General features: G+C 49.9%; 1 protein-coding gene across 1 annotated transcript in view; it reads left to right on the top strand.

Annotated features, from left to right (window-relative positions):
- ADAMTS10 (ADAM metallopeptidase with thrombospondin type 1 motif 10) overlaps positions 1-12,706 on the top strand; it is a 131,913-nt gene extending 119,207 nt beyond the window's left edge. The window contains exons 21-23 of the mRNA XM_075343597.1: positions 11,376-11,552; positions 11,645-11,801; positions 12,029-12,706. Of these exons, the coding sequence (XP_075199712.1) occupies positions 11,376-11,552; positions 11,645-11,801; positions 12,029-12,138 (444 nt within the window). The 3' untranslated portion in view covers positions 12,139-12,706. The remainder of the gene's footprint in view (positions 1-11,375; positions 11,553-11,644; positions 11,802-12,028) is intronic.
- The last annotated feature ends 920 nt before the right edge of the window (positions 12,707-13,626 follow it).

The raw sequence follows: 13,626 nt of genomic DNA, 5'->3' as shown, positions 1-13,626 counted from the left end.
GCATGGTTCAAACCGGTGGGTGGGATTACAGGAGAGGAGGCTGAATATTCATTGACTTAATAAGCCATGCGCTTGCACATTGCAGCTGTCACTCTCAGATCAAGAGAGCCACCGATGCAATCCTCGGGTAGTGATTCTTTACAGGAGGCATAGAGTGAGAGTGCAGGGTTCGGAGGGGTGGGCAGGATTCTGGGTGGGAAAGAGGGTGACTATGCATTCACTTAATTAGCGGACGTCTCCTCACCACAATCATTGGAGGCGGCACTCCTGATCTCAGTGTGACAGTGTGTATTACTATGCAGCTGTCACTCTCAGCTCAGGAGAGATAACGAGGATTGTGGTGCAATCCTCAGACACTAATATAGCAGGCAAATATAAGACACACCCTGAAAATAAGCGCTAGCACATTTTTCAAAGCAAAAAAGAATATAAGCCTCTGTCATATTTTTTGGGAAACAGGTATGTCCATCCCTGGCAATAGGGATGGCTAACTAATAATGGTTCACTGTGTGGTCATGTCATCTTCTAGGTGAGGAGTAGTGAAGTCAAGAATTGACCATGTATGAGTCCTGCCATAACCATTGTAGATTATAGGAGAATGGAAACACTCAACTGTGTCTACTTTTCTCATAAACTACCATGGAGAAAGCTGAATCGGATTGTGAACTGGAGAGAAGCAGACCTCTATTCTCCTAATAGTATCTTAGTCAGCACCTACTAGATATTTATGTGTTGATATTTGTAGCAAACCCATTGCCCACAATTAAACCTCAATAATATATATGAAAATGCGTAGTCTTATCTGCGCTACTTTCCTGCGATAATGCTGTTCTGAATTGCTTGGACCACTGTATTTTAATGGATCTATGAATAAAAAGAAACATTTTTTAACAGCATCCTGGATTGCTCACGTTATTGCTGGACTCTGCTTTGCCGTTGCTCACATGTATGTATATATATATATATATATATATATATATATATATATATATATATATATATATATATATACAGTTAGGTCCAGAAATATTTGGACAGTGACACAATTTTCGCGAGTTGGGCTCTGCATGCCACCACATTGGATTTGAAATGAAATCTCTACAACAGAATTCAAGTGCAGATTGTAACGTTTAATTTGAAGGTTTGAAAAAAAAATCTGATAGAAATTGTAGGAATTGTACACATTTCTTTACAAACACTCCACATTTTAGGAGGTCAAAAGTAATTGGACAAATAAACCAAACCCAAACAAAATATTTTTATTTTCAATATTTTGTTGCGAATCCTTTGGAGGCAATCACTGCCTTAAGTCTGGAACCCATGGACATCACCAAACGCTGGGTTTCCTCCTTCTTAATGCTTTGCCAGGCCTTTACAGCCGCAGCCTTCAGGTCTTGCTTGTTTGTGGGTCTTTCCGTCTTAAGTCTGGATTTGAGCAAGTGAAATGCATGCTCAATTGGGTTAAGATCTGGTGATTGACTTGGCCATTGCAGAATGTTCCACTTTTTTGCACTCATGAACTCCTGGGTAGCTTTGGCTGTATACTTGGGGTCATTGTCCATCTGTACTATGAAGCGCCGTCCGATCAACTTTGCGGCATTTGGCTGAATCTGGGCTGAAAGTATATCCCGGTACACTTCAGAATTCATCCGGCTACTCTTGTCTGCTGTTATGTCATCAATAAACACAAGTGACCCAGTGCCATTGAAAGCCATGCATGCCCATGCCCTCACGTTGCCTCCACCATGTTTTACAGAGGATGTGGTGTGCCTTGGATCATGTGCCGTTCCCTTTCTTCTCCAAACTTTTTTCTTCCCATCATTCTGGTACAGGTTGATCTTGGTCTCATCTGTCCATAGAATACTTTTCCAGAACTGAGCTGGCTTCATGAGGTGTTTTTCAGCAAATTTAACTCTGGCCTGTCTATTTTTGGAATTGATGAATGGTTTGCATCTAGATGTGAACCCTTTGTATTTACTTTCATGGAGTCTTCTCTTTACTGTTGACTTAGAGACAGATACACCTACTTCACTGAGAGTGTTCTGGACTTCAGTTGATGTTGTGAACGGGTTCTTCTTCACCAAAGAAAGTATGCGGCGATCATCCACCACTGTTGTCATCCGTGGACGCCCAGGCCTTTTTGAGTTCCCAAGCTCACCAGTCAATTCCTTTTTTCTCAGAATGTACCCGACTGTTGATTTTGCTACTCCAAGCGTGTCTGCTATCTCTCTGATGGATTTTTTCTTTTTTTTTCAGCCTCAGGATGTTCTGCTTCACCTCAATTGAGAGTTCCTTAGACCGCATGTTGTCTGGTCACAGCAACAGCTTCCAAATGCAAAACCACACACCTGTAATCAACCCCAGACCTTTTAACTACTTCATTGATTACAGGTTAACGAGGGAGACGCCTTCAGAGTTAATTGCAGCCCTTAGAGTCCCTTGTCCAATTACTTTTGGTCCCTTGAAAAAGAGGAGGCTATGCATTACAGAGCTATGATTCCTAAACCCTTTCTTCGATTTGGATGTGAAAACTCTCGTATTGCAGCTGGGAGTGTGCACTTTCAGCCCATATTATATATATAATTGTATTTCTGAACATGTTTTTGTAAACAGCTAAAATAACAAAACTTGTGTCACTGTCCAAATATTTCTGGACCTAACTGTATATATGTTATTGCTGGACTCTGCTTTGCCGTTGTTCACATGTAACATATATATATATATATATATATATATATACTAGAAGGTGGCCCGATTCTACGCATTGGGTATTCTAGAATTTACGTATTGTGTAGTTAATGTGTGATTTTTGTTATATATATATATAGATGTTGTTGTCTGTAGTTAGCAGGTCTTTGTGTAGGGTGCTGTACATGTTCTGGGTGTTGTCTGGGTATGGCGGGGGGTGAGAGCGGTGTTGTTTGTGTGTTGCGTTGTTTGTAGAGCGCTGTGTGTCTGTATCATTGTGTATGTGTGTTGCGCGGTTTGTGTGGGTGTGTGTGTGTTTTGGGGGGAGGTATGTTTTGTGCAATGTGTGTGTTGTGCGATATGTGCGTATATTTGTGTGTGCCGCGGTGTTTGTGTGTTGGGTGTTGTGTGTGTGCGGCGTTGTGTGTGTGGGTGTCTGTGTAGGGCAGTGTTTGTGGTTCCCAGTGTGTGTGTGGTGTGTTGTGCAGTGCGTGTGTGGCAGTGTGTGTGTGTGTGTGTGTGTGTTTTGGGGGGAGATGTGCACCCCCCATCGTGCTCCATCCCCCATGCTGCGCACCCCCCATCATGCTCCATCCCCAATGCTGCGCACCCCCCATCGTGCTCCATCCCCACTCCCCATTGTGCTCCATCCCCCATGCTGCGCATTCCCCATCGTGCTCCATCCCCCATGCTGCGCATTCCCCATCGTGCTCCATCCCCCATGCTGCGCATTCCCCATCGTGCTCTATCCCCCATGCTGCGCACCCCCCATCGTGCTCTATCGCCCATGCTGCGCACCCCCCATCGTGCTCCATCCCCATGCTGCGCACTCCCCATCGTGCTCCATCCCCATGCTGCGCACTCCCCATCGTGCTCCATCCCCATGCTGCGCACTCCCCATCGTGCTCCATCCCCATGCTGCGCACTTCCCATCGTGCTCCATCCCCCATGCTGCGCACCCCCCATCGTGCTCCATCCCCCATGCTGCGCACTCCCCATCGTGCTCCATCCCCCATGCTGCGCACTCCCCATCGTGCTCCATCCCCCATGCTGCGCACCCCCCATCGTGCTCCATCCCCCATGCTGCGCACTCCCCATCATGCTCCATCCCCTATGCTGCGCACTCTCCATCGTGCTCCATCCCCCATGCTGCGCACTCCACATCGTGCTCCATCCCCTATGCTGCGCACTCCCAAACGTGCTCCATCTCCCATGCTGCGCACTCCCCATCGTGCTAACATCCCTCATGCTGCGCACCCCCCATCGTGCTCTATCCCCCATGCTGCGCACTCCCCATCGTGCTCCATCCCCATGCTGCGCACTCCCCATCGTGCTCCATCCCCCATGCTGCGCACCCCCCATCGTGCTCCATCCCCCATGCTGCGCACTCCCCATCGTGCTCCATCCCCCATGTTGCGCACTCCCCATCGTGCTCCATCCCCCAAGCTGCGCACCCCCCATCGTGCTCCATCCCCCATGCTGCACACTCCCCATCGTGCTCCATCCCCTATGCTGCGCACTCCCCATCGTGCTCCATCCCCCATGCTGCGCACTCCCCATCGTGCTCCATCCCCTATGCTGCGCACTCCCAAACGTGCTCCATCTCCCATGCTGCGCACTCCCCATCGTGCTCCATCCCCCATGCTGCGCACCCCCCATCATGCTCCATCCCCCATGCGGCGCACCCCCTATCGTGCTCTATCCCCCATGCTGCGCACTCCCCATCGTGCTCCATCCCCTATGCTGCACACTCCCAAACGTGCTCCATCTCCCATGCTGCGCACTCCCCATCGTACTAACATCCCCCATGCTGCGCACCCCCCATCGTGCTCTATCCCCCATGCTGCGCACTCCCCATCGTGCTCCATCCCCATGCTGCGCACTCCCCATCATGCTCCATCCCCCATGCTGCGCACCCCCCATCGTGCTCCATCCCCCATGCTGCGCACTCCCCATCGTGCTCCATCCCCCATGTTGCGCACTCCCCATCGTGCTCCATCCCCCATGCTGCGCACTCCCCATCGTGCTCCATCCCCCATGCTGCGCACTCCCCATCGTGCTCCATCCCCCATGCTGCGCACTCCCCATCGTGCTCCATCCCCCATGCTGCGCACCCCCCATCGTGCTCCATCCCCCATGCTGCGCACTCCCCATCATGCTCCATCCCCTATGCTGCGCACTCTCCATCGTGCTCCATCCCCCATGCTGCGCACTCCACATCGTGCTCCATCCCCTATGCTGCGCACTCCCAAACGTGCTCCATCTCCCATGCTGCGCACTCCCCATCGTGCTAACATCCCCCATGCTGCGCACCCCCCATCGTGCTCTATCCCCCATGCTGCGCACTCCCCATCGTGCTCCATCCCCATGCTGCGCACTCCCCATCGTGCTCCATCCCCCATGCTGCGCACCCCCCATCGTGCTCCATCCCCCATGCTGCGCACTCCCCATCGTGCTCCATCCCCCATGTTGCGCACTCCCCATCGTGCTCCATCCCCCAAGCTGCGCACCCCCCATCGTGCTCCATCCCCCATGCTGCACACTCCCCATCGTGCTCCTTCCCCTATGCTGCGCACTCCCCATCGTGCTCCATCCCCCATGCTGCGCACTCCCCATCGTGCTCCATCCCCTATGCTGCGCACTCCCAAACGTGCTCCATCTCCCATGCTGCGCACTCCCCATCGTGCTCCATCCCCCATGCTGCGCACCCCCCATCATGCTCCATCCCCCATGCGGCGCACCCCCTATCGTGCTCTATCCCCCATGCTGCGCACTCCCCATCGTGCTCCATCCCCTATGCTGCACACTCCCAAACGTGCTCCATCTCCCATGCTGCGCACTCCCCATCGTGCTAACATCCCCCATGCTGCGCACCCCCCATCGTGCTCTATCCCCCATGCTGCGCACTCCCCATCGTGCTCCATCCCCATGCTGCGCACTCCCCATCATGCTCCATCCCCCATGCTGCGCACCCCCCATCGTGCTCCATCCCCCATGCTGCGCACTCCCCATCGTGCTCCATCCCCCATGTTGCGCACTCCCCATCGTGCTCCATCCCCCATGCTGCGCACCCCCCATCGTGCTCCATCCCCCATGCTGCACACTCCCCATCGTGCTCCATCCCCTATGCTGCGCACTCCCCATCGTGCTCCATCCCCCATGCTGCGCACTCCCCATCGTGCTCCATCCCCTATGCTGCGCACTCTCAAACGTGCTCCATCTCCCATGCTGCGCACTCCCCATTGTGCTCCATCCCCCATGCTGCGCACCCCCCATCATGCTCCATCCCCCATGCGGCGCACTCCCCATCGTGCTCCATCCCCTATGCTGCGCACTCCCAAACGTGCTCCATCTCCCATGCTGCGCACTCCCCATCGTGCTCCATCCCCCATGCTGCGCACCCCCCATCGTGCTCTATCCCCATGCTGCGCACTCCCCATCGTGCTCCATCCCCATGCTGCACACTCCCCATCGTGCGCCATCCCCCATGCTGCGCACCCCCCATCGTGCTCTATCCCCCATGCTGCGCACTCCCCATCGTGCTCCATCCTCATGCTGCGCACTCCCCATCATGCTCCATCCCCCATGCTGCTCACCCCCCATCGTGCTCCATCGCCCATGCTGCGCACTCCCCATCGTGCTCCATCCCCCATGCTGCGCACTCCCCATCGTGCTCCATCCCCCATGCTGCGCACCCCCCATCGTGCTCCATCCCCCATGCTGCGCACTTCCCATCGTGCTCCATCCCCTATGCTGCGCACTCCCCATCGTGCTCCATCCCCCATGCTGCGCACTCCCCATCGTGCTCCATCCTCTATTCTGCGCACTCCCAAACGTCCTCCATCTCCCATGCTGCGCACTCCCCATCGTGCTCCATCCCCCATGCTGCGCACCCCCCATCGTGCTCCATCCCCCATGCTGCGCACTCCCCATCGTGCTCCATCCCCTATGCTGCGCATTCCCAAACGTGCTCCATCTCCCATGCTGCGCACTCCCCATCGTGCTCCATCCCCCATGCTGCGCACCCCCCATCGTGCTCCATCCCCCATGCTGCGTACCCCCCATCGTGCTCCATCCCCCATGCTGCGCACTCCCAATCGTGCTCCATCCCCCATGCTGCGCACTCCCCATCGTGCTCCATCCCCCATGCTGCGCACCCCCCATCATGCTCCATCCCCCATACTGCGCACTCCCCATCGTGCTCCATCTTCTATGCTGCGCACTCCCCATCGTGCTCCATCTCCCATGCTGCGCACTCCCCATTGTGCTCCATCCCCTATGCTGCGCATTCCCAAACGTGCTCCATCTCCCATGCTGCGCACTCCCCATCGTGCTCCATCCCCCATGCTGCGCACCCACCATCGTGCTCCATCCCCCATGCTGCGCACTCCCCATCGTGCTCCATCCCCTATGCTGCGCACTCCCATACGTGCTCCATCTCCCATGCTGCGCACTCCCCATCGTGCTCCATCCCCCATGCTGCGCACCCCCCATCGTGCTCCATCCCCCATGCTGCGCACCCCCCATCGTGCTCCATCCCCCATGCTGCGCGCCCCCCATCGTGCTCCATCCCCCATGCTGCGCACCCCCCATCGTGCTCCATCCCCCATGCTGCGCACTCCCCATCGTGCTCCACAGTCACACATCAGACATTAAACATGCACACATCTGATCGCATACACTCACACACACACCTCACTTCTCCCTGTGCCCACCGGTGGGCGGTCCCAGCAGCTGTGCTGCACGCCGTGCTCCTCTGCCGACACAGATCCGATCACATACACTCACACACACACACTCAGACACATCCATCCGATCGCATACACTCACACACACACACTCACACCCGATCGCATACACTCACACACATCCGATCGCATACACTCACACACATCCGATCGCATATACGCGCTGACACAATCACAACATCCGGAGATACCACATGCTTCCGGCCATGTGATCCTCCGGCAGGTCCTGGGAGATCACTACACAGTATCGCTGCCGAGAAGCAAGCGATATCACGGGATGTTGTGAGTGTGTGGATGCGATGTGTGTGTGTGTGTGTGTGTGCGTTCCGCCGCAAGACCTGGATGCGCTCACCTCGTGTGGGGGGTGGAGCCTGGGCGATCGGCCAATCCGTGCGGGGGGGAGGAGCCAAGGCGAGCGCCCAATCCGTGCGGGGGGCGGGGCCATGGCGAATCCGTGAAGCCGAACGGCCAATCCGTGCGGGGGGGCGGGGCCATGGCGAGCCCAGCGGCCAATCCGCTGTTTGTCACCGTAACGACATGGCCAATCCGTGCGAGGGGGCGGACCCGAGGCGAGGCGAGCGGCCAATCCGTAAGGGGGGAGGAGCCAAGGCGAGGCGAGCGGCCAATCCGTGCAGGGGGGCGGGGACATGGCGAGGCCAGCAGCCAATCCGCTGTTTGTCACCGTAAGGACATGTCCCGGGACACAATTTTGGAGCAAGACAGACAGACAGACAGACAGACAGAATAAGGCAATTATATATATAGATAGATATATATATATATTTATATATATATATATATATATATATATATACATACATGTGAGCAACGGCAAAGCAGAGTCCAGCAATAACGTGAGCAATCCAGGATGCTGTTAAAAAATGTTTCTTTCTTTTTATTCATAGATCCATTAAAATACAGTGGTCCAAGCAATTCAGAACAGCATTATCGCAGGAAAGTAGCGCAGATAAGACTACGCGTTTCAGCGGTAAAATCCGCCTTCTTCACGGTCCAGAATGTTGGACTTATATATATAAGTATATATATATATATGTCCAACATTCTGGACCGTGAAGAAGGCGGATTTTACCGCTGAAATGCGTAGTCTTATCTGCGCTACTTTCCTGCGATAATGCTGTTCTGAATTGCTTGGACCACTGTATTTTAATGGATCTATGAATAAAAAGAAACATTTTTTAACAGCATCCTGGATTGCTCACGTTATTGCTGGACTCTGCTTTGCCGTTGCTCACATGTATGTATATATATATATATATATATATATACAGTTAGGTCCAGAAATATTTGGACAGTGACACAATTTTCGCGAGTTGGGCTCTGCATGCCACCACATTGGATTTGAAATGAAATCTCTACAACAGAATTCAAGTGCAGATTGTAACGTTTAATTTGAAGGTTTGAACAAAAATATCTGATAGAAATTGTAGGAATTGTACACATTTCTTTACAAACACTCCACATTTTAGGAGGTCAAAAGTAATTGGACAAATAAACCAAACCCAAACAAAATATTTTTTTTTTCAATATTTTGTTGCGAATCCTTTGGAGGCAATCACTGCCTTAAGTCTGGAACCCATGGACATCACCAAACGCTGGGTTTCCTCCTTCTTAATGCTTTGCCAGGCCTTTACAGCCGCAGCCTTCAGGTCTTGCTTGTTTGTGGGTCTTTCCGTCTTAAGTCTGGATTTGAGCAAGTGAAATGCATGCTCAATTGGGTTAAGATCTGGTGATTGACTTGGCCATTTCAGAATGGTCCACTTTTTTGCACTCATGAACTCCTGGGTAGCTTTGGCTGTATGCTTGGGGTCATTGTCCATCTGTACTATGAAGCGCCGTCCGATCAACTTTGCGGCATTTGGCTGAATCTGGGCTGAAAGTATATCCCGGTACACTTCTGAATTCATCCGGCTACTCTTGTCTGCTGTTATGTCATCAATAAACACAAGTGACCCAGTGCCATTGAAAGCCATGCATGCCCATGCCATCACGTTGCCTCCACCATGTTTTACAGAGGATGTGGTGTGCCTTGGATCATGTGCCGTTCCCTTTCTTCTTCAAACTTTTTTCTTCCTATCATTCTGGTACAGGGTGATCTTTGTCTCATCTGTCCATAGAATACTTTTCCAGAACTGAGCTGGCTTCATGAGGTGTTTTTCAGCAAATTTAACTCTGGCCTGTCTATTTTTGGAATTGATGAATGGTTTGCATCTAGATGTGAACCCTTTGTATTTACTTTCATGGAGTCTTCTCTTTACTGTTGACTTAGAGACAGATACACCTACTTCACTGAGAGTGTTCTGGACTTCAGTTGATGTTGTGAACGGGTTCTTCTTCACCAAAGAAAGTATGCGGCGATCATCCACCACTGTTGTTATCCCAGGCCTTTTTGAGTTCCCAAGCTCACCAGTCAATTCCTTTTTCCTCAGAATGTACCCGACTGTTGATTTTGCTACTCCAAGCATGTCTGCTATCTCTCTGATGGATTTTTTCTTTTTTTTTCAGCCTCAGGATGTTCTGCTTCACCTCAATTGAGAGTTCCTTAGACCGCATGTTGTCTGGTCACAGCAACAGCTTCCAAATGCAAAACCACACACCTGTAATCAACCCCAGACCTTTTAACTACTTCATTGATTACAGGTTAACGAGGGAGACGCCTTCAGAGTTAATTGCAGCCCTTAGAGTCCCTTGTCCAATTACTTTTGGTCCCTTGAAAAAGAGGAGGCTATGCATTACAGAGCTATGATTCCTAAACCCTTTCTCCGATTTGGATGTGAAAACTCTCATATTGCAGCTGGGAGTGTGCACTTTCAGCCCATATTATATATATAATTGTATTTCTGAACATGTTTTTGTAAACAGCTAAAATAACAAATCTTGTGTCACTGTCCAAATATTTCTGGACCTAACTGTATATATATTATATATATATATATATATAATATATATATATATATTATATATATATATATATATTATATATATATATACATACATACATACATACATACATACATACATACATACATACATACATGTGAACAACAGCAAAGCAGAGTCCAGCAATAACATTATATATATATATATATATATATATATATATATATATATATATATATATATATAATATGGCAATGTAGCCCTTAGACCAAAAAGATTGTGTCCCCTTGAAAAGTGTAGGCCTTTGACAGCACAGAGGACAATGAACTTGGCAAGGATGGTTTTTAGTTAATGTACTAAGTTTAATGCCTACCTTACATTAAGCCCTGTCACACACAGCGACATCGCTAGCGAGATCGCTGAAACGTCACAGGTTTTGTGACGTATCAGCGACCTCACCAGCGATGTTGCTGTGTGTGAAACATAGCAGCAAGCGGGCCCCTGCTGCGAGGTCGCTGATCATTACAAAACAATCAGGACCTTTTTTTGCTCTTTGGTGTCCCGCTGTGCATCACTCATTGGCGTGTTTGCTGCGCGAAACCAACGAGCACTGACTCTGTGTAAGCAGCGTACACTGGTAACCAGGTTATCAGGTAACTAAGCAAAGCGCTTTGCTTAGTAACCCAATGTGTACCCTAGCTACGTATACAGGGAGCCAGCGCTGGCAGCCTGTAAGCGGTGTATTCTGGTAACCAGGGTAAATATCAAGTAACCAAGCAAAGCGCTTTGCTTAGTTACCCGATATTTACCCTGGTTACCAAGCGCAGTATCGTTACACAAGTGGCTGGTGGCTGGTCGCTGGTGAGATCTGCCTGATTGACAGCTCACCAGCGACCATGTAGCAACGCACCAACGATCCCTGCCCGGTCGGATCACTGGTGGGATCGTTGGTGCATCGCTATGGGTGACGGAACCCTTAGGCTAGGTTATGAAAAGAAGAGCAAATAAACAGTTATCTGATGAACACTTCTTTTCTTGCAGTGTACGCCAAGCTGTGGCCCTGGGTATAGGCACAGAGTTGTCCTTTGTAAGTCAGGAGATACTGAGAACACGCTACCACCGTCCCAATGCCAAGCTCAGGAGAAGCCTTCATCTAGCGTGAGGTGTACAATGCAACGCTGTCCCCCTCCCCGCTGGGTGACAGGTGAATGGGATGAGGTATGGATTAAACAATCAGAACATACTGAAATTAAAGTTCTTCTAAAGACAGAAAGTACAGTTTGCGATTTCTTTAATCCATTTTTCCCCAGTGTTCAGCACAGTGTGGACTTGGCCAGCAGAGGCGTTCAGTACAGTGTGTGAGCCACACAGGACAGCCCTCTGTGGAATGCATTGAGTCTGTGCGCCCCCCTGCGATGCAGCAGTGTGAAATTAAATGTGAGGCTGGACCTTCTGACAGTCCAGATGGTTAGTGTCTTGCTTTTTCTAAATGTCTTATTTGTTCTAATAATATCTTGCATCTTTGTTGCCTGTTCTCGTTTTCACTGTTCCCCCATATATGTGCCTCTGTCCTTTATTCCTCCCACGACTTCAAACTTGCGCCCTCTACTTCCGATATATATTTTTCCTTCTTCCACCGTGTGCATCTCCAGTTGTTTCCTGTCTCTAACGTTCTTTCCTTTTGCTCTCTACAGAATGTAAAGATGTCAACAAAGTGGCCTACTGCCCCCTGGTGTTCAAGTTTAAGTTCTGCAGCCGGCCATACTTCAGACAGATGTGTTGCCGGACCTGTCAAGGCCACTGACGCTAATCGGGAGAATTCGGTCCCTTATTTTTGCCAACTGCATACTTTTCCTACCCGAGTATTTGTCATCGTCTCTAATTTTTTAGCTCCCAGTAGTACTACTTATTTTGAAATACTTATTCTGTGTTTTTTCCTGCTCATCGCTGACATTTGTTAGTTTTGTACTCTTTGTACAATTAACTGTTTATATTTCTCCCTTTTCACATGTGGCATTGACATGCTGCTTTATTTAGTCCCACATATACATCACTTTTATCAACTCACTATCTAGGGACATTAATGTTGGCAAATAATGACTATTGTCCATGGCTGTAGATAACAAAGTAGAACAAATTAATTGCCCAATATTGTATTTTAAACCACAGTTATATAATATCCGATTTTTTTCTTGGAGCCATTTTTGTTTGTGTTAGGTTGAGAAGAACAAGAAGGCTACTGATTTTTGTTCGTAGAAACCGAAAAATAATTTCTGCTATCACAAAGAGATGTAGCATTACTGCGGGACGTTTTAGCAATATCAAATTAATTTTTAGAAGATACTTGGAGGGTTTTTTCGGTGCTATTTCAATCCAAGTGTATCTAAACATATCCACAGTATAATATTGTTGGTGCTAAAAACTTAATGAATGATCAATTTAATGTTTTTTTTCTATTGCAAACTTAACAAAGAGATCCAAAGATAAATTTGTTTTAAGTAAAATGCAGGACTTGACCCTCCAGTATACTTTGATGTTTTGTCTAGATAACCTCTTACAATATGTCGATTTAAAGGTGTACTCAGGGAAGATGGAAAAATCTTCTAATGGCCATGCCTTCATAAGCTATAAAGGTGATATCCATAGTGTTTTTTCCCAGTCTCACAGTACCTGCACTTTGTTGTAATGCTGGAACTGCTCCTTAGTGCTCCCCCTCCCTTCTGGGAAGTTACATCAAACATCAGGGAGTATGGCCTGCTCCTGGTGTCTAGTAATAGCCAGCCCCCTGATCATATCTATTTCCCTGCAGTCCGAGAGCAGGAGCCATGGTGGGGCATCGCCTGCTCCTGGTGTCTAGTAACAGCCAGCCCTGTAATAATCTCTACTTCCCTGCAGTCCAAGAACAGGGGGCATGGTGGGGCATGGCATGCTCCTGGTGTCTAGTAACAGCCAGCCCCCTCATCATATTTACTTCCCTGCAGTCCGCAAACAGGGGGCTTGGTAGGCCATGGCCTTCTTCTGGTGTCGTCTAGTAACAGCCTGCCTCTTGATCATATCTATTTCCCTGCAGTCCGAGAACAGGGGGCATGGTGGCGCATGGCCTGCTCTTGGTGTCTAGTAACTGCTAGCCCCCCTGATCATATCTATTTCCCGCAGTAGGAGGCATGGTGGGGCATGGCCTGCTCCTGGTGTCTAGTAACAGCCAGCCCCGTAATAATCTCTACTTCTCTGCACTCCGAGAACAGGGGGCGGGCATGGTGGGGCATGGCATGCTCCTTATGTCTAGTAACAG

This window comes from Anomaloglossus baeobatrachus, chromosome 1, assembly GCF_048569485.1.
Source record: "Anomaloglossus baeobatrachus isolate aAnoBae1 chromosome 1, aAnoBae1.hap1, whole genome shotgun sequence".
NCBI classification, from domain to species: Eukaryota; Metazoa; Chordata; class Amphibia; order Anura; family Aromobatidae; genus Anomaloglossus; species Anomaloglossus baeobatrachus.
This window is presented reverse-complemented; position numbering and strand designations above follow the sequence as displayed.